Raw genomic sequence first — 21,721 nt, forward strand, 5'->3', positions numbered from 1 at the left:
AAGACTAGTCCCTGGTACAAAGACAGGTAGACAATAGAGCAGACAACAGACTGCCATTTTGTAAGTTCAATTAAACAAATTTTCGACCTTACAGATGAGATTTCCCAAAATTTTCCACTTTCCACCTATCAAGAAACCCGTCTCCCACCGGTCGTAGCTTAGTGGACTAACGATCGAATATAAAGAAAACTTATTAACTATCTCTAATCCACAGTATATAAATTATAGGTAGTATGATCTTTCCCTATCTCACCCATTATAAAACCCCGGACCGAGGTGCGAGTGCTCCAGAGAACGTAGAAACATAAGCGACATTAGATCTTTTCAAGGGTAGACAAGTCAGATTTCTCTTGAACGCGAAACTTGGCTTCAACGTTGGAACACTAAATTTTGAAGAACTAATTTTAAATTAATTTATTCCAATTCATAAATGAAAATCGGTAATTAGTAGTACAATGTTATTATTAGATGTTTTTAGGAATTAAAGTAGGTTTCGAAGTCTCAAGTTGGTTTCAAAGGCATTTTGAGAAAGTTTCTACCAAAATACGTGTACCAGGGTAATTGGACCGCTGATGGCAGATCAAATGAGAGCAGCTGTTTGTATGCGCTAATGCAAGAATAATTGGGAGGAGCTGTTTGTTCGCACTGAGAATGAAGAGCCAGAAATTGTCTGCGGTAAACTTACTGCTATATCTTTATACTGTGCACTTAGGTGATAAATTGCAAGGTAAGTCTCTATCTGAGACATGGGGACCGGTACATCGTGCTCACTTTGGTGCTACACTGGAACAAGTGGACTGGAGATGGTCAGGGGATCAGCAAATATTGCAGCAGCGAGGAATCACCTTGAAATAACAAACACTTAGGAATTCGTATCCTACTTTGAAACCGTATCTGAATGCTTTGGCTCTTCACCTTGCATCACAGAATTCAAGTTTTGCTGCTCGGGATTTCCCTAGCCTAAAGTAGCCAGAAACACTAGGGAAGGACATCATGCGAGATAATTCCAAATTATTAGGAATTTCCTTCAGGAGTCAGTAAAACTTCTTGGTTTGTGCTTCGCAGGAGAGCCAGTAATCGCATCAGTTACCGACCACGGAAATCTTCATCAACTAACTTATCTATATGGATAATCAGTTTGTCACGTAGGGAACGAATACTAGTGACTAATTCATGACTATTTATCTGATTTAACACAACTTTTTATTTTATTGGGTCTGAGAGAGTATAGGAAAGGTTCGACACAACTGCAGTAGCATGCGAGTCGGGACTTGTAGGAATTACCAGTTGCGGCTAATTCAATTCATAAGCATCCTGCTTAGTGGTAACGACCTTGAGTAGTTTTTCCACACAGTTCAACTTTGTTGAAAGCCTAGAATAAGCAACAGCGGGCAGAATCGGAACCTCGGTAGGAGACTTGATAACATAAATAATATTTTTATATGTCTTAACAACTTGCAAATTTTCTATTTACTACTTCGTGGCTTATGGTGCTATTTTGGAAATGTCATCCTTATGGTGAATGGTAGACTTCCTAGAACGGTATTCGATTAGCAGCTGGGAGAACCTGAAGAAGAGGAAAAAAAAAACAAAAAACATTGATTTTGTTTTTATACCTAAATTTCTTTTTTATTCCATCGGGCACATGTGACCGTGATGCCAGACAAAGACGAATATCTACATCTACCGGTGTAATTCTGCGAAATCTAATAGGGTTACTAACAGGTTACTAATGCTCGTTGTTCGAATATGTATAAAGCTAGTGTGTAAATCCGAGTCATTGATCAACCTTTTTAGTTCAGTTTTTATTCTATTTTATTTATCTTCTTTTATTGTTATTTTATGTTTTATCACTTATCTTTTATCTGAGAGTTGATATTAATGTTTAATTTCTCATTATTTATTTTTACTTTCACAATAGGACTATTTAAGTATGTTTTCTTAGGTCTCTTATTTGGAATCTTTTCTCTCCTTAAGCCTAATAAATGTGACTCCATTCTTTTCAAAAATAAAAGGAACTTGAACTGATTCTACTTTTTCAAATGTTTTTTTTTATTCAAGAAAAGGTTGTTTAATATTCTTTTTCTACATTCTTTATAACCTCGTCCTTGAAATCACCTAGATAGTTAATTGAGTACCACAATTTTCTTCATGATAAAAGATGTCTCCCAGGGAGTGTAAACAAGCTTATACTTACTATCGTTATTTCTTCTTTCAGCTTTGAAAGGAATCGATGTCCCAGGGTGTTTTTTCCGGCAAATTACGAGATTCTGAAGCGGTTTATCGAGAAGAGAAAAAGCGAGGAGTTGTTCATCAATGAAAATCATTTTGGTGGTTCCTCGCCCAATTCGAATCGATCTTCGTTTGATAACAAGGAAAATATAAAAGGATCCAATGAGAATACAAATCTCACTGATAGGCAAGGTTTATCATTATCTATCATTTAATTGTGACATATTTCGTTCTCATCTTTTTGACCTGGATCTATGGTCCTTAGGGCAGGGTGCTAGTGGCGTCAATTCACGGAAGCATAGTGAGGGGAGCAGAAATATATTTTTCTAAATCGAGAGGGAGGCGACTTTTTTCATTTTTTCAATGAAAATATCAAAAAAGCTGTTTTTCAATGAAACTACCAAAATACGTATTTGTCCAGATATAAAGGGGGGAATCTTGGGGGTAGCCTAACCCCTAGTTGATGCCACTGTGGTGTGCATGTGGATCAGGAGGGCAACGTTTTTTTTTGAAAGAACAACAAATGGTGGCCATAATTAACAGCTGGTACTACGCTTCGGAGGGGGGGTGTAGGAGACACGTTTTGAGAGGACTCTCTTTGAAGTCCTTCATAAAAAAATAAAAAATTGCTCTCTTGCAGTATTATAGTGAAATTTGGTTTTCATTGAGTTTGTTTGTCACTATTTATATATTAATGTTAATTTTTTTTTGTCCCAGCGCTTTGGTTCTCAATGTGATGCAAATGCCTATAGGGCCTAATTCGGCTTTCAGAGGGAAATTGTCTCCATGATAAATAATAATCATAATTAACAGCAGATTTGAGAATTTTTTAAATAAAATAATTATTTAATTATTAAATTAATTATTAAAATTATTATTAAAATAATTATTAAATTATTATTAGATTATTAAAATAATTAACAGCATATTTGATACTAAGTTTTGAAGAGGGGGTGTAAGAGGTGCCTCTTAAATGGAAGATTCTCATAATGAAGCTCAATAAATTTCTTTTTTAAAGAACTCTTGTAAAAATGATCTTTTTCATTCTTTTCTTCATGCAGTTTTTCTCGAAAGCTCCATGTCATTATTCATCATTTAGTGTTGACATATTTTGTTTCGCCCCAATTCTTTGGCTCTCCATGTGCGAAATATGCCCAAGAAGTCTTATTTGACTTTTACAGGGCAATTCTCTGCTTAATAATAATAGTCATAATTAACAACAAGAGTAATACTTGATTTTGGAGAGGAAATTTAGGAGGTGTGTCTCGGGTGGAAGGCTTTTTGGAAGCTCCTCATAATAAGGCTTGATAAATTACTTTTTTGAAGGATTCTTGTAAAAATTATGCATCCTTTTCTTGATACAATTTTATTTTGAATCTCTATGTCTCTGTTTATCATTTATGTTCGACATTTTTTTTGTGTTGTTTTCCACGTGGGGCCGCGCCAAAGGATATGGTTTGGCTTTCAGACAACAATTTTTTTTACAATAAACATTGATCATCCTTGATTTAACACTACTCTTTGGAGAGACGTCAAAAGAGGTGCGTTTATGTGGTAGTAGGTTGAAAGCTCTTCATAAAAGCTTTAATAGGTCAAATACAGAATTCAATCAACGGAATTTGATTTATTAATTTAATTAATAGTAACTTAATTAATTAACTAACTTTCGACATAACACCTTTAAATTAGGTATTCTTTTCTTAGACCACACTGCCGTTCTAAGACGAACAAATAAACTTTCAAATGGGGATAAATCCATTTATTTAGACAGTGAAAATCAGGTACAAAAGTCCAGATATTTCGATCACATATACAGCGACCGTCTTCAGTAGAAATACTGTATTTCTACTGAAGACGGTCGCTGTATATGTGATCGAAATATCTGGAGTTTTGTACCTGTTTTTTCACTGTCTAAATAAATGGATTTATCCCCATTTGAAAGTTTATTTAATTAACTAATTGATTTTTTTTATTAAATTAATTAATATAGTTTTATAGAATTTAGTTAAAAACTAGTTACTCAACAAATCTACTTTCGATATTTACCTTGAACCTACTTCGAATCTCCTATCCATGGTTATCAATATGCATGGCACATATAAATATTTTCTTTTTTCCTATAACTCTGGTTCTCAAGGCCGTAGGGCCATAATTTCTACAGTTAGATTTTTGTTCCAGTGCTAGGGTTTTATCAAGTTTCAAGTTTTTGAAACTTGCAAACTGAGACTGCAGACCTTTATAAATAGTGTTAAAGATGCAGCAGAACTTTTTGGACTAAAAATCAACACAAATAAAACAAAAAGCATGGCTAACAGTGGATCTTCTCTTGATATTAGGTGCGAAGCTGACCGAATAGAGCAGGTGGTTGAGTTCAGATACCTGGGCAGTACAGTCGAAAACACTGGCTCAAACGAAAGAGAAATTGTTTGACACTGTTTAGTACCCTTTTAGAATTATCTAAAGGGGTTAATTTAGGAATATATATGAGATTGAGAGTGTCTTCGGTAATCGCAACTCTATTTCGCCTTTGTTCGCCTCTTCAACAAATTTTGTTGGACTTATGTCCTAGTACAAATATTTCTTGAAATTATAAGTTTACTTGGAATGTTACAACGTTAAAAAATGACTATCGTATCGACATTTTGACTGACGAATTCAGACGATTCGAACTGTATTTATTAGGAGTTTCAGAAACTCATATCCCAGTGGTAGGAAGCATGAAATTATGTAATATAGAATTTATTTACTCAGGCATGAAGGATGGGGTACATAGACAGGGAATAGGGCTCATCATGAATAAGAAAGCGGCTTAATCTTGTTTAGGCTGGGATGGTATTAATAATAGAATACCAATTGCTAATTTTATGAATAAAAAGTGCAGGGTATTAGTTATTGTAGTATACGCCCCTGTAGAACCGACTGACGGATGTACTAGTGACTTAGATGAATTTTACTTACAGTTACAGGAGCAAATAGACAAGGTCCCAGGTAGAAATATGATGTTTTTACTGGGAGATTTTATCGCCCAGGCTGGTAGAAATAGGGATAAAATGGCTCATAAGTTAACATAGTATTCACGTGATTGTAAGACAGCAAACCTTATTGATTATGTTATTGTAAACCGAAGACTGGCAGGATCAATACAAGATACTAGGGTATACAGGAGTGTTGTTGTTGATGTTAAAGTAAAGATCACCATCTAGTAGTGTCAAGGGTTAATTTAAAGCTGAAATTTCGGAAGGGTAACTACCTTCCTAGACGTTAGGATGTTCGTAGACTCCAAGATAAGAATACTAAATCGGTTGAATTCTAAACTTGAGAGTTTGAAATTTGATTTTGGTTGGAATAATTTTAGAAAAATAATTTGTGAAGTTGCTGAAGGAGAAGAAAGCTAGAACTGCAGCTAAGAATATTAGTGAAAAAGATTTATGTTTGATAGGAAGGAGAAAGGACTTGTACAAGAATTACCTTAATGATATATCATATGAAAACAAAAGTAAGAAAGTCGAGAAAGCAATGTAAAGAATGTAAAGAAAGTGGAGAAAGCATTAAAATATGAACTAAGGAGGTGTGAAGTGGAGGCCATGGATAATATTACCAAGAATCTGGAACATGTAGCTAGACGGCATAATAGTACAATAGTGTACTAGTATGTTAACAATTTGAGAGAGAGCAGTTAATGCGAACTAGGCACAGTTCAATATAGGAATGGGGCCGCAATTAGCGATAAGGAAAATACTAAAGAGAGATGGGTGGAACATTTTGAGAATTTGCTTAACCAAGATAGAGTTGAAGCAAGAGATATAGAGGAAAATGAAAAAGTTTGTCATACATTGGATGTGAAGGAAGATTTGTTTTGTCAGAAGGAATTAGCGACAGTACTAACAGGACTAAAAAATAATAAGACTCCAGGTGCTGATAGGATGGTAAATGAGTTTCTTAAATATGGTGGCTCTGAGGTTAGAAATAAGTTACTGAGAAGATTATGAATATGATTTTTGAAAAGGGGAAGTACCTAACGATTTTTGGAAAACCTTAATTAAGCCACTTTATAAGAAAGGTGATAAAAGTGAAAATTGTAATTATCGAGGGACTAGTCTGGTCCCTGTAGGTAGTAAATCACTAAGTAATATGATACTTTTTAGACTGAGAGATGCCGTAGACAAAGTTCGGTTTTAGAAAAACTAGAGGATGTGTCGACCAAATTTTCACTCTCAGGTTAATAATTGAGAAGGGCCTTTCAAACCTGAAAGGCACTGAGTGCCTTTCAGTGAGTTTTCAAACACCTTTGGTCCTCAGTTTTAGAGATTATGAACAAGCGTTCGATTCTGTTGATAGAATGGCTTTAGTAAAGGTTTTATCCTTGTATGGTATACCAGACAAATACATTAAAGTGATTAGTGCTATGTACGAGAATAACACTGCTGCCGTTAAGGTAGGAAATGAGGTTAGCAGCTGATTTTGTATTAAATCAGGAGTTAAGCAAGGTTGTGTTCTATCCCCCTTTATATGGATTATTTTGATGGACTTTGTTTTTAAGGAGCACAGGAAAGGCAATGGGAGACCACGGATCCAAATGGGGAGGAAAAAGTCTCCTTGACTTAGATTATGCTGATGATTTAAGCATCTTAGATGAAAGTGTGATCAAAATGAATGAAGTTTTAGGGGTTTTGCGAGTTCATGGTTCTAGAATAGATTTGAAAATTAATACAAAAAAAACTAAGGCGCCAAGACTTGAAATAAGTGAAGATGAAAAGGCTATGCTGGGTAACGAAAAGATTGATCAGGTGGACATCTTCGCTTACCTAGGTAGTCTTATTAGTAAAGACGGTTGGAACAGTGGATATGTCAAAATTAGAATAGCCAAGGCTCAGGGTGTTTTTCATAGTTTAAAAAAAGTTTGGAAGGATAGGCAAATAAGTCTGCAAACCAAGATTAGAATATAGGAGCTACAGTAATGAAGGTGATCAAGTCTGGCTTTGAAGCATGGAAGCTGAGAAAAGCGGATGAAGATTTGCTAGATGTTTTCCAGAGAAATGGCTTAAGGATTGTTCTGGGTACCCGGCTGACCGACTGTATTTCAAACAATAGACTATACGAAAAATTTGGTTCAGTACCGCTCTCTAGGGCTATAATGAAAGAAAGGTTGAGGTGGCTAGGGCATGTTTTGCGGTTCAAGGATGACAGACTGCCGAATACTGTTCTTTTTGGCCAACCGTTTAGGGCTAAACAGAAAGCAGGTCGTCCTCGTCTGGGATGGGAGGACGTCATAAAGAAAGATTTAAAGGAAATGGGAACTTCATGGGCGGGTGTCAAAAGGAAGGCTTTGAATAGATTGGGATGGAGAGGAGCGTGCGTAGTTGTGTTGGCCTCAGGCGGCTTGGTGCTGCGATGAGTTGTTAGTAGTAGTAGTAGTGTAAGTTTACTGATGAGAACCGTTTTGTCTCACTAATTGATTAATCTCAACATTGATTTCTTCAAAAATTCTGCTTTGGATAGTTTTGCATTGAAGCATTCTTTCTGTTCGCGATGTCTTCGCGATATTTTTTTCGCTTGGGACTATGGGTATGATTCTTTGAGCAATTTTTTGCTGAATTTAAGCAGTTTTGATTCGAATCTCCAATTTACGTTGGAGATGAACGATTCAGGGAAGCATCCTTTCCTGGATGTTCTAATTCTAAGAAGTATTCTTAATCTTGAATTTTCTCTTTATACGAGACCCACCCTTAATGATTGTTGCTTACATTTTTCGTCAAGTCAACCTCCTTCTGTGAAAAGAGGTTTGTTGAGTTAATTTTACAAGTGACAATAATATATAAAAAAAAACACAATTTTATCATATATCCTTAGGCTCTCCTTTTCATTGTTTAATTTTTTAGTTTCTTTTGAAGGGAAGCAACTTTAGTTTCTTCAGTAAATGGCTTACCACAATCTTTTAGGGAAGTCATGGAAATAAAAAAAAATACATAAAAGAACACCTCTCTTTAAGTAGAGGTACTGGGGATATTTCTATAAACCCAATTTACGATAATTTAGATTCTCCAAGTAGTTTCTCTAATAGAAACTACTAATATTCCATCTCATTTTAAACCAAGATCGCTTGACCGTATTAACGAAAATCAGGTGAGTAGACTGGCTTCAATAATCGCTAATAGTTTCTCATTTGTTCTGGCTTGTTTTTTTTTTCAGTGTTTTCAATATCTAGTTAGAGTTTACTTCAAAAGGTTGGTGTTGTTTTTTGTGTTTTTTTTTTATGTGTTGAGCATTGAGGACGGCTTGGTGGAGATATTTGCCAAAGTATCTGCAATTTCGCTTTTTTCAATGGCTGATCTTTTTTTTTTTTTTTTACCCTTAGGCAGTATATTAAAACGATGAGGTACGTTTCATTTTTTTTATTTTGGAGGATAAGACTTTAAGGAGGATTTGTGGGGTGGAAGAGGTGAGAGTTTTTCTTTAGGGTGAGAGCCAAGGCTTCTTCTTTTGTGCTTTTTTTCATATCCTCGCTTTTTGTGTATATTTGTATATTTGTATATTTGCATATTTTTTTTTTTTTTACCCTTAGGCAGTATATTAAAACGATGAGGTACGTTTCAGTTTTTTTTGGAGGATAAGACTTTAACGAGGATTTGAGGGGTGGAAGAGGTGAGAGTTTTTCTTTAGGGTGAGAGCCAAGGCTTCTTCTTTTGTGCTTATTTTCATATCCTCGCTTTTTCTGTATATTTGTATTTTTGTATATTTGCATATTTGTTTTTTTTTACCCTTAGGCAGTATATTAAAACGATGAGGTACGTTTCAGTTTTTTTTGGAGGATAAGACTTTAACGAGGATTTGAGGGGTGGAAGAGGTGAGAGTTTTTCTTTAGGGTGAGAGCCAAGGCTTCTTCTTTTGTGCTTATTTTCATATCCTCGCTTTTTCTGTATATTTGTGAATTTTAAGGTTTAAAGACCCTTAAAGACCGCCGTACCCTTAATAGAGATTTGCCAAAAAAGGATGGAGCATCTCTTCCAAAGATAAAAATTAACGGAAAAGTGGAGTGTCAAACGAAAAAAATTATAAACTCTAGATATTCTATATTCTAGTTCTTCCCCAACTCGAACCGATCTTCACAGAAGTAGTGATCAGACTCATTTTGAGTCAATTGTCCAGCCCTTTATAGGCTCTTGCAAAGATTGACTTAGGCCAGCAATTCGATGAATTACTTCCAAGTTCGGTTTTGGTGTTTCGTTTCTGTTTGGCCCTTCATTAGTTTATCGTTTGCATGCATTTTCCCTTGTAACTTGTTCATTGTTGTCTCTTGTGTCCCCTTTGTCATGACGAAATTAAGAACTTTTTTGGACCTAGATATTATTTTAAGTTTCCGTTTCCTCTCGACACTAATAGACTCTGGTTCCTGACGCCACTAAAGTGTTTATTGTCGAAAACTAATATTGGGCTATCCGGGGGAGCTTCCAGGACCCAAAGACATTGTTTATTCCGTGGAAGGAGAAATTTTCCCTTAATTGTTTATCATTGCGAAGGTTTGACTAATGGGAACGTTTAACGGTATGGGTATAATGCTCTGCTCTTTCCATGTATTTTATAACTTAGGTGCCTTAAGGTAACCGTTATAATCAGAGGGTATATGAAGGACGTCCTAAAAGCTCACAGTTCAGGCGTACATGCTAATTGTTTGAATTGGTTATTTGGAAAGTTAAAACCATACATATATATATATATATATATATATATATATATATAAAAAAGAAGAAATATGTGGGAAGAAAACAAAATAGGCAAAACAAAATAAGAAAGACAGAATAAAATAATGAAACAAAGTAAAGAAAATAAGCAAAACACTGGGCATCAAACAGCTTAAGAAGGTGTTGCTTTCCTTTGAAGTTGTAGTTGCTTTTGGTAATCAACAGATTGTTAATTTTTGATTTTTTGCGGTCAGCAACTGTTGTCAAATCCAACATATTTAATTTTGTTCTTTTTCTTCTCAGTTCAACAGTGCAACATTGACAAAGTTTGGAATTGCTCTTAGAAATTCTAACTTCGAAGCAATTTAAAGACCAATCTTAGAAAACCATGGCTTTCCCGAATGAATAATTCTGAGATGGGCCTAGTGGGCCAACATTTTTTATTCTAATGTCCTTGGCATGTTAAAATTTATTTCCCCTTACACTGAAATACATATCTGCAATTTTGATTCTCCGGAGGGTAAGGGCATCTTTTCTCTTGATGTTATCTTTCATATAGTCAAAAGTACATACTCTAGTTTATTTTTGTTTTTAGGCGGAATAGTAGTTTGAAACTGCGTATGGGCTGTCCAATTAAATAACCTAGTTTTGAGATGAAGCTTTTCATGCCTTATTGCGTTCTTCGTCTTTCTTTTGGCTTCTGTATCATTCTGTACATGAGCAATGAACCTTTGATAAATTATATGCAAAGAAAGGGACATAAAAACCGTATGACAAACTATTTTCCTGTTATAAAAATAATATATTGCTTGTTTTGCTGGAAGCTATCTAACTTTTATGACGTTGTTGCCTTTTCTTAATGCTGTACTTTTGTTCGTTGTTAGGAAACAAGGTTAGTTAGATAGTAATAATACAGAACAATCATGGAATTGAGATAGGTTAGAATAGGTACTGAGATAGTAGCGTTATTTTTTAAACTGAAAATGAGAAAAACTAGAGATCCTTCTTCTGAGAGGGGTACAAGGGCTTCCAGACTCTACTAATTTTAAAGACTATCTCAGTAGTCTTTAAATAGTCTCAGAAGTCTCAGTAGTCTCAGAAGTAATAAACTACAGAGTTTGGCAAGATAAATGACATAATTTTTAATCATAAGTAATAGATATAAAATTATACAATATTATTTAAGTGTTGAGTTAGCACGAAAAGGAAAGGAAGAACACTGAGTGACAAATGGCCAAGGGTATTGATATGGCGTCAGTTACTTTTCTTCTTGTAATTTAAACCCATCTCCTTTAAACCCATCTTAAAATCCACCTCCATTTAACCCACCTCCTTGCGTGGAACTTTCTCTTCTTTTAACAATGTTTATCAAGATGATAAGACAAACAGGTTGGTCAACGTCTTCTCTAGCAACGTAAATGAGGATATGCTAGTCAAAAGTCCTTGAAGATCAATGGACGTTTGCAACACAATAACTAAAGTGATGGCTTAATGATCCCGGCAGCGAGAAGAAAGTAAAAATAAAACATATTATACTTGTTATAGCAAACATATGTGTGGATGAAGGATGACAGATTGCCGAAGATTGTTCTTTTCGGCCAACCGTCTAGGGCTAAACGGAAAGCAGGTCGTCCTCGTCTGGGGTGGGGGGACGTCATAAAGGAAGATTTTAAGGAAATGGGAACTTCGTGGGAGGGTGTAAAAAGGGAGGCTTTGAATAGATTGGGATGGAGGAGGAGCGTGCGTAGCTGTGTTGGCCTCAGGCGGCTTGATGCTGCGGTGAGTTGTCTGTAGTAGTAGTAATAGTGTTATAGGAAAATGAAACAGCAAAAAAAAAAAAAACAATAAATATTTTTAAAAGAGGCGGACCGAACTCAAATACTTAGCCAAAAGTACTTAAAGATCAATAGAATTTAAAGCTCAATGATTAAAGTGGATAAAGAACTTTCGGTAACTTGATGTTCCTGGGAGTGGGAAGCCTAAAAAAAAAGTTTCGCACTTACTAGAACAAAATGAAAATGGTAAAAACAGTAAATATTATCAAAAGAGGTGGACCTAACTCAACACAGCAAGCCAAGAGTCCTTGAAGATCAATAGACAGTTAAATCCGGTGATTATATGGTTGAAAAAGTATCAAATACTTAATATTTCTGGCGCTGCGAAGCAAGTAAGAAAAGGTTGTAGTTCTTGCTCTAGAATAACGACAATAGTAAAACACAGTAGGTAGTAGGTGGACCGAACTTACATAAACGGAAGTGCCCTCTCCTTGTAACACTGTCTGTCGACACTCCTCTGTCTTGTAACACTCCTTGTGGTACTGTAAAGCAAGTAAGAAAAATTATAGTGCTTCCTTGACCGTTTTCAGTGGGCCACCTGGTTTACCCCCCCCCCCCGCCTGAAATATTTCTCCGATACGTAAATTGGTCGAAAAAAATGCAGGTAAAAAGACTGTTTCTCCTAAAAGCTAAAAAATGTTTCTCCGACTCGCAGAGACCAGGCTTCAAATTTTAACTTTGATATGTTCTCTAGTAAAATTAATTGTCACCAAAACTAGTGCAATAAATTGCATAAAAGACTTATTTTAAAAACCTGCAATTGAATTAATATAGTTGCTTTAGGTTACAAGTTTTGAAGTGCTTAGTTTTTATTCATATATGAACCAAAAACATTTTTTTTTGTCTGCCTCTTCTAATTTGCGTTGTCCTTAAACCAGTTGTCCTTAAATAGCCCCAATTCGTTTTGTTGTGCATTTGACAGTTTTAACATTGCTACATGCATGTTGTATAACATGCCACATACATGTGCTAATTTTAATATATTTGTCACCGAGCTTACTTTGTCGATTTAAATTGGATTCGGTAATGCTGATAAATCACGGATCGCTCACGAAATGGGCAAGTAGTATGTCGGAAGATTATGGACGAAGGGAACACTTGACAAAAGTCACCTTTGTATGTCTATGAGTTTGCAAGTGCCCAGAGATTCCCCAAGCAAATTCTTGTATAAAAGCTAGGATATAACATGAGACTCGAATATCAATTAGAATATCCTAATTTACCGTCAACTTACTAACCTTACCAATTAATTTACTGAACCTTCAAGATCTCATAACTGGCACAAATAATGCCCTAAAGCACCTGAATACATATACTAGTCTCAGTTTTCTAGGTGTAGTTTTCTATACATTGGTAAGTTTGGCACGTCTTGGTAAGTAGTTGGTAAGTTCGGTAAGTCTTAGTTTTCTACACGCCGAGTGGCTCATTCAGCTGCAATCCTGGTGCCAGTCTTCAAAGAATTACTCTTTGAAGACTTGCAGGAACACGAATCATGTGAAGATCGCAGTAACGACAAAGACGAATGCTTTAAATTTGAAGATGATTCTGCCCGTAAGAAGTTCGATCAGCATGAGCTAAGGGATTTGGCACAAGGTTTAGAAATATTCAAAAATCTTCAGAGCTGTTAGGCTATACGAACAAATCCTGCTTAAAATGGAGCTAAGGTGTTTCAATCAAGAGAAAGTGCATTTCTGCAGCACTAAGGAAGTGGTAATAAATTTATATATTGTCCTAAAGCACATGGTTTACTGTAACAGTTGGGATTTTCAACATATAACTCACGTAAATGTTTCACTGATAGCACAGAATGGAGCTTGAAGCGCATCATTCTCTACAAGGGAAATTTATGTTTTTCATCCAGTAAAAAATATGAAGAATAGGAAGACATAAAGAGAGTCGTTCTTTTGTATTATTATCCTCAAACAGTTCGTGGTAATGAACTGTAAGTAAGGACCGACGCGGCTCAATAGTAAACGAAACTTTAAAGAAAGAGATTTTGATACCAATAGATATATGAAAAGGATCGGTGCATTACGCTGACTCTAAATATATAAGCACTTAAAAAAAACTTTAGCGTGAAGAGTGAGGTGCTGAGGGGGGGGGGAACCCCCCTCGTATACGTAATAATTTCTGTTCATTTTAAGTTTTAAAATTGCTCCTTAATTTCAGTTGAAAAAACTTTTCTTTTATTTAATATGTAACAATGGATTAGTTGTGTTTATGTTAAAATATTCTACTTCATCCTTGGCCAGCAACACGGTTTGTTTGTTGTGTATTTAGGATGTAAAAGGCTCGAAGAAGCAGAGTTCAGTCGAAGAGGCCGTCAAAACCTGACCTAAAACCTAGTGATGCAAACATTCAACATCAGCCCATTGTCAACTTAAAGAGCATTACATTTCCGTCTATAAAAATAAATGGTCTTGCCAACGCTATTTGAAGAGTCTTATTGTAGCTTTTTCCAGAATATAAAGGTTGGCCTGTTTGTGGTCTGTTGTGTCGGTCTGTTGTTCGGTCTGTTTTTGAATATAAAGGTTGGTCTGTTTGTGGTCTGTTGTTTCGGTCTGTTGTGTTGTCTGTTGGTCTGTCTGTTGTGAATATAAAGGTTGGTCTTTTTGATGAGTCACACGATTCTGGGAACGAGGAGAGAAGGTCAAAAGAATGCTTGGTTGGCATTCAAATACTGCTAAAGAATTTCCTAGACATGCCGGAGCAGAGAATTGCACCGAAATTGTTCAGTAATTCATGAAGAGTATCAAAATGCTTGGTTGTATGCCGGTTAAAAGAATTTAAAGGAAATTGATACTTCTTGGGAGGATGCAAAGAGGGAATAGAATCAGGTAGTTAGGTAAATAGAAGCACTAAATAACATGTAATTATTTTGTTTTGTATAAATGTCGTTGGTTTATACTGTATTATTTTAGTTTATCTACTGATGACGGTCGCTGTGTTTGTGATCGAAATATTCAGAATTTTATCATTGTTTTTCTCTGTTTAACAAAAGGATTTATCCCTATTTTAACTGTGGTTTGTATGGAATAGAGTTGGATGAAAGAGGAGCGTGTTTTGCTGTGTTTGCCTCAAGCGGCTTGGTCCTGTCATGAGCTTTTAGTAGTAGTATTAGCGATATCACTAAACTCAGGAAATAAATTTCTTCAAAACGGCTATAAATAGAGACCTAGGTTTTTCTATGTAGGCCTTTGACCACTGGGTAACCACTCGCCTCCTAGCTTTGGCCTATATGAATGTGAATAAAAGTCAGAAACGATCATGTATCAGGCCTGAAATGTGGGTATATTTGAAATATAGAAGATGTTCTAGATGTCATAAAGGAATTCTAGTAAAAATAGTTTTATGTACTCGTTAAAATGACCGTTGGACAAAGAATAAATTGTACAAGTTTGGTCAGATCCCACTGTTTGGTGCTATAATGATAGAGTGATGTTGGTTAGGACGCGTTTTATGGATGAAGGACAAGAGGCATCGAAATATTTTTGATGCCAAAGGAAAAGTGAGACCTACTGAAATTTGAATGTGGAGGAACAAGCTTTGAGAAAAAAACTGAAAGGGGTAGGAACTTCAATGGGGGGGGGGAAGAGGAGACTGAAAGTCATGATGGAGAAAGTGAAAGATATAGACGGAATTTACGGGGCTTTGTTAGTTTCTGGTTGCTCGATGCTGTTGTGAGTGTTTAGAAGCATTCATAATATATAAACTATACCTCCATCTAATCTTTAGTTACCCGAAAGTAACTTTCATCAGTAAACCAGCACTCTCAAAAACTGCCTAGTTTTTGGATACTGAACCTTATCGTATCACTAAGCATTTCTAAAAACAAGAAACTTACCGTTTTTTCGTTGCTGGCAACGCGTCGATAAGCTGATAGCAGCGAAAAGGTAGCCGGCTAGAAACAGGAACATTACCTTGTTTTTTTGTTTTTTTTTCAGGTTTCGACGGAGTAAATCAGTGCGAAATGAAAGATCAGATGGCACCCCTCGTCGTCGGTCGCTAATGAAGGGGATCAGTATTGACCTCCGAAGTAAAAGCGAATGTCTAGATAGCGTCAATATTGCCTCCCTTATTAGGGATACTGGGTCCTATGGAAAAACTCAGGGACAACAGGTAACACAAAAAGTGGTTCTACCTTTATATTCAGCTCCAGGAGGTAAATATATAAGCATAAGAGTTTTTTTTCGAGAGCTCCTGAATGGTACTGAGTTACCAATTCAACTCGTTATCATCATGTTTTACATCAATTGAAGCCGTTCTTGTAACTTCCTGGTACAATGTATTGACTGACATCCGGGGTCTCATAGAGGAGGGCAAGGGAGCCTTCAACAATTTTTTTAAAAAATACAAAATTTCATAAAATTTGGGTAAAATATGCTGTCTTTCAGGGACAATACTGTTTGGAAATGTTTGCCACTCTGAGAACATATTTTGATACTTAACAATTCCTCCCACACTCCTTAGAAACAAAAGTATAGAGGCTTTACCCCCTATCCAGTCTGATAACTAAATTAAAAACATGACTTTGCGTTGCAGTTAAAAACGCTAAAATCCCAGTAAAGTGAACTCCGAATAGTTCAAGGGCAAATTAAATTCAAAGCTAAAGGGCAAGTTCAGGGTTAATTAAATTAAACTCAAGGGCAAATTAAGTTTAAGGGCAAAATAAACCACAATTTTGTTGTTTTACACTTTCCGTCTGTTGTTATTGAAGGGAATTAATAAGTGACTTTCGAATTAAGGGCAAATGTTTAGATACTGTCAATGTACTTCTAATTAGCACCAATCTGCCCCCTGCCAATCTGTTGCGTATGCGTTTCTCCGTTCTGCTCTTTACTGAGCTTCACCTTTTATCCGGGTGATCTTTATTCATGATCCATTATCAAGATCCGGGAGATCTTGATTCAGAATGGGCCGAAATTACGTGTGGCGCACCTCAGAGCACCAAACTTGCGGCCCTACTATTTCTAGCAGTGATAAATTTTCGTGCTTTTGGGAGTTGATGATCGGTTTAAATACGATGGCGACTTATATAACCTGCTGAAGTACCTGGTTGACAAGCTCTAAGTCAAATTTTGTCAGCCACTGTGACACGTACGGGCTTAAAATCAACGACAGTAAAGCAAAAGAGATGAGGTTAAACCTTCGATAAAGTTATCTCTCCTGTCCTGAGCCATGGTACGCAACCACCTCAACCGCAGTTATATTCGGTGCTATTTTTAGCTCAGACTGCTCCTTTAGCTGGCATTTTGCAAATCTAGGGAAAAAGGAAATTACGCCTTAAGATCGTTAGTGACTTTGCGGCACATAGGTTTTTCTACAACACAACTCATACTGGCATATTTGTGTTATGTGTGGCCATTACTCGAGTACGCATGCCCAGTCTGGGGCCCACAAGTCCACAATACTGAATATCCTAGTAGTTACATCGAAACTGTGCAGAAACGTGCTAAAAAATCATACTCGGGCCAAATCATGTGTCTTATGAGTCCGCTCTCGACTCGCTGAAAATTCCGTCACATTGATTTTTTGGCACATTGCCGTAGGTTGACCCTTAAATGGGATTTTTATTAGTGTTTTAAATATATCTTTAAAAAATAGCAGGCTGTAAATAGACCCCGCGCCGCGCCGATGAGGGAAGACCGGCGGCGGCGGGGCAAAATACAGCACGCCGCGCCGCGCCGCCGATAAGACACCGGCGGCGCTCCGCCGGTAAGATGTTGGCGGTGCGCCGCCGGCGCGATCAATGTTGATCGCAAACATTAATGTTTTCATCAGTCTTTCTCAAATCACAGCTTCAATTTACAACAGATTCGAGCCTATTCATGAGTTCAAAAATTCACAAGTCGCTGGCTGGAAACTATTCTTCTTCGTTATTCATCAAGAGAAGTAGAAATCTGTTAGAAACAAAATGGCTGTTGCGTTTCAGAACCCTTGCATAATACGAGTAGTTGAAGTATCTATTAGCTATGTATTCTTAACTGCTTATTCTTACTGCATACAAAACCTCAAATACCGTATCACAAAATTCGTCAGTTATCTGGGTAAAAACTTTGAATATAACTTTGAACTTAGAAGCTTAATTTTTTCATAATGCCCATTGCCTACATCTGTTTTGTCACATTTAAAACAGTTGAAATGGGTGACTTTGATATTGATTGTTTTTTTTTTTGCTATTTTGGATTCCTAAGAAGCCTTCTTGTATTACAAAGTTGTTTTTAATAACAATTTAATAAAAATATGTTTTAAAGTTTTTTTTTGTCTTATTAATATAATGTATGTAATGTAAGCTAAGGCTGAACTGCTGTTTTTTTTATCGCTTTTGGCTGCTCTTTTGGATATTATTCATTTTTTCTTTTGGGGATTCATTCCAAATTATAAACTCATAAATACCTAATATCAGTCAAATTATAAACTGTATCTAAAAGGAGTAAATTGATCAAATTGAAAAATACATGATGAACACTTCACATGAGAACACTTCAATTACAATGACACAAAAAACACTTAATAGTTTATTCGCTATGAAGAAAAAGGAAGTGCCAGCTATTTTCTTAGGTAAAAAATGAAAAGCTCATCCGTTTTAAGTGTAATTAAATGAAATAATATGCAGACTGAAGTAGCTCCAGGAAGATGTTGAAATGTTCATCCTAGTTTGTCACTTTTAATCCAAGCAAAATGTTAGGACACTTAGTATCAGTTATTGAGTTTAAGCTTTGATTTCCAAATGCTCGCAAGAATTACCAAATTTAAGAAAGTCGCAACAATAAGTCACCTGTGGTCAAAATACTTAGACTCCTCTTTGATCTCCACCCAGGCTAAAAGCTTCTGCTATGGTCATTTCCATGGAAATCTCCAAAGAGTTTCTTTTTAAAATAGCTTTCAAGCGTAGTTAGGGGTATTTAGACTTTTTGCTTTTCTTCAAAGCTTTTAAAAAAGTGTTATAATATTCTAAATGTTACATTTGAGCATATTTTTGGTAATCATTTGTGGGGTGATCGAATTTTCTAAACCACTGTAGATACAGTACCCTGTGCAACATCTAGTGCAACATCTAGTACCCTGTGGTCATAAGACTGTCAAAGACTCCTCCTTGAACCTCCCAAATTGAAAGCTTTTATTATGACCTGGCCTTTAAATGTAACTTGGGCACTGGACCCAGGGCGCCATTTTTACTCGAGCGCAACGTTAGGTGGGGATGTCGATATCGCTTTTGTCACACCAATTCGTTTTATTGTGAGTCTGCCTGGTACATATGAATGAATGTTTTCAAAGTAAACCCGTTTCATCAATAGGAAAAAAAAAACGGATTGGACGCATATGTCCCTTTCCCTTTGGACGATAAAACCATGCAAGGGCTGTATCAAGTATAACTCATGAAAATCTTGTTAATTTTGTCACCTTTTTAACTTTTTGGCATCCCTGCTTTCAATAAAAAAAAAATCAAGGTACTATCACTTAAATATAATAACTCCCTATGCCCCCCTTCTGGATACCATCTTGATAGGATACCGTCTCTGCTTTAAATAAAAAAAATAATTAACTTATTGGCACCCCTGCTTAAAAAAAAAATCGAGGTATTATATTTAAATATGATAGCTCAATACCCCCCCCCCCCTCTGGATACCACCTTGATTGGATGCCGTCTCTGCTTTAAATTAAAAAAAAAGAACTTTTTGAGATCCCTGCTTTCAATAAATAAAATTTTGAGCTATTATAATTTAAATATAATACCTCCCTACCGCCTCCCCTCTGGATATCACCTTGATAGGATACCGTCTCAGCTTTCATTAGAAAAATAATTTACGGAATAATTAACAAGGTCACTATATGGGCAAAACAAACACGCGAGTTTATTTAAAACCACCTAGTGTCCCTTGAAAAAAAAAAAAAATTTATGGTATGAGTAAGGGTTAAAATGACAGCAACAAAAATTGCGAAATTATCCATGTATACCTCAAATAATTGGAAAACTGAGTGATACCTCTCATGGCATTCCATAAGATCCAAAGAATCGAAATAAAAGGGAGCACATACAAAAGCCAAATAAGGCCAGTAACCTATGAGAAATCGCAAAATACCCAAGACAATGAGCAAGTTCTAATGGGGGGCCCTGGGCTTATCAAAATATTTCAATGGTTTCCCAGGGAATTTGATATCATTTTCTTCTGTTCTCCACTTTAAATGAAAAAAATAATTATCTTTTTGGCATCCCTTCTTTCAATAAAAAAAAATGAGGTATTATCATTTAAAAATGATAGCCCTCTATCCCCCCCCCCTATAGACAATAATTTACAATTTATTTGTGAACCATATTTTTGGGGTAACTTCTGGTTCAATCTTTAATTCCCTAACCTTGTACATAACTTAGTCCATAGCTAAATTTTTTCTCAACCGAAGGCTGTTTTTTTTTTGCGGGGGGGGGGGGTGAAAATGTTCCAGAAAGAAGATTGTATTTTTTATAAGGTGTTCAATAGTTGAGTTTTAAACATTAAGAAAATCTTATCTAAAAGCAGCAAAAAAAAATCTGCAAACTTACAATTCAGCTGTAGAAACAGTATGTAAGCTGTAATTTCAAAATCCAACAGAAGGTTGAAGCTGTATAGTAGTGAATGTGTTCTTTAATTCTATTCAACTTGAAAATAAAATTCTTGACTACGAGTGATGTAAGAAATAGCGATTGGGAAACTGCATTCGAAATGATTTAAACTCATTTCATAAAGACGATACTTTTTTTTGTCAACATATGAAGAACTGTGTATATTGCAATATTTGCAATAGCATATTGCATCTTTCTGGTTTTTATGCAAAGTAACAAAAGAGACGAAAATTAATGAACAAGAGAGTTGTGAAGAATTATGGTATACAAAGTAATATTTGGCTGGGCAAGTCATTGGTGATAAATCTCTAGGGGTGGGACTGTGATTGTGTTATTTTCGGGGATTGGAGGAACCGAATTTTCTTTCGGGGTGACACATAGATTTTCGGGGAAATACACGAAAATTCGGGGATAGGGCAAGCTCTGCTTGATTTTTAATCAGGAAAATCGAAATACTAAACCACACGAGAAGGAAAAGCTCCGACTTTGCGGTTGACGCAATAAAGAATTGCCGTAAAAATATTTTAAAGTCGATCGAACGCCGCTGCCTCTGCTGGCGGCAGCGTGCCTGCGGCGCGCCGGCGGCGTTACGACACTTCGGTGGCGTTCGACCAGGCCTCTCGTCGGCGGCGTTCGGTCGATCCACCGGCGCGGCGCCGGGGTCTAGCTGTAAACATATATTTTTAGTAAAGTTTTATAAAATAATATAAGTATTCCTTTTTTATTTGGGATTTTTCATTAATTTATAATTGAAAAAAAATGCCAATGTTCACAATTTACCAAAACGCAATGAAAAAATCCGGATGATGTTAGATGTCATAGCTTGGTCCGTATGTTATTTTTAATTAGAGAAACCGTTGTGCTATTGGTTATGCTTCATTGCACGATTTCTTTTTGTCCCTTTTCTAACAGTTCCTGGTAACGAACTGAAAGTATGGAGTGTTGCAACTCAATAGTAACCGAAATTCTAAGAAACAGAGTCTTGATAACAATAGATGCATGGAAAGAATTGAATTTTGATGCTTGTTCAAAATACAGTATATAAAATTCATCAAGATTAATATTCCCCTTCAAAATCTAATCAATTTTTTTTTTGGGGGGGGGGGGGTTGTAGGTTGGTTACGTGGGAGGATCTTTTCATGGAAGATTTTTTTGGGGGGAGGGGGAGTGAATTTGTGATGGAGGGGGAGCCGAATTTTCTGATATTATTTTAAAAACGGTCAGAAATTGAATAAACTAAACTATTTTTTTTTCAGGTGAAAGTAAGGAGCAACATTAGAACTTAAAACGAACAAAAGTTATTACGTATTTGAGGGGGTTGTCTCCTCCTCAATATCTCACTCTTTGTGCTAAGGTTTTTTTTAGAACTTTTT

At 36.1% G+C, this 21,721-nt stretch overlaps 1 protein-coding gene across 1 annotated transcript in view; it reads left to right on the forward strand.

Annotated features, from left to right (window-relative positions):
* Positions 1-21,721, forward strand: part of LOC148939641 (uncharacterized) — a 363,231-nt gene that overhangs the window by 202,941 nt on the left and 138,569 nt on the right. Inside the window, exons 6-8 of the mRNA XM_089106934.1 lie at positions 713-806; positions 2,219-2,419; positions 15,691-15,865. Coding sequence (XP_088963060.1) covers positions 713-806; positions 2,219-2,419; positions 15,691-15,865 — 470 coding nt within the window. The remainder of the gene's footprint in view (positions 1-712; positions 807-2,218; positions 2,420-15,690; positions 15,866-21,721) is intronic.

The sequence above is a fragment of the Artemia sp. Qi Xiang Cuo genome, chromosome 21 (genome assembly GCF_049724085.1).
Source record: "Artemia sp. Qi Xiang Cuo chromosome 21, ASM4972408v1, whole genome shotgun sequence".
Taxonomy (NCBI): domain Eukaryota; kingdom Metazoa; phylum Arthropoda; class Branchiopoda; order Anostraca; family Artemiidae; genus Artemia; species Artemia sp. Qi Xiang Cuo.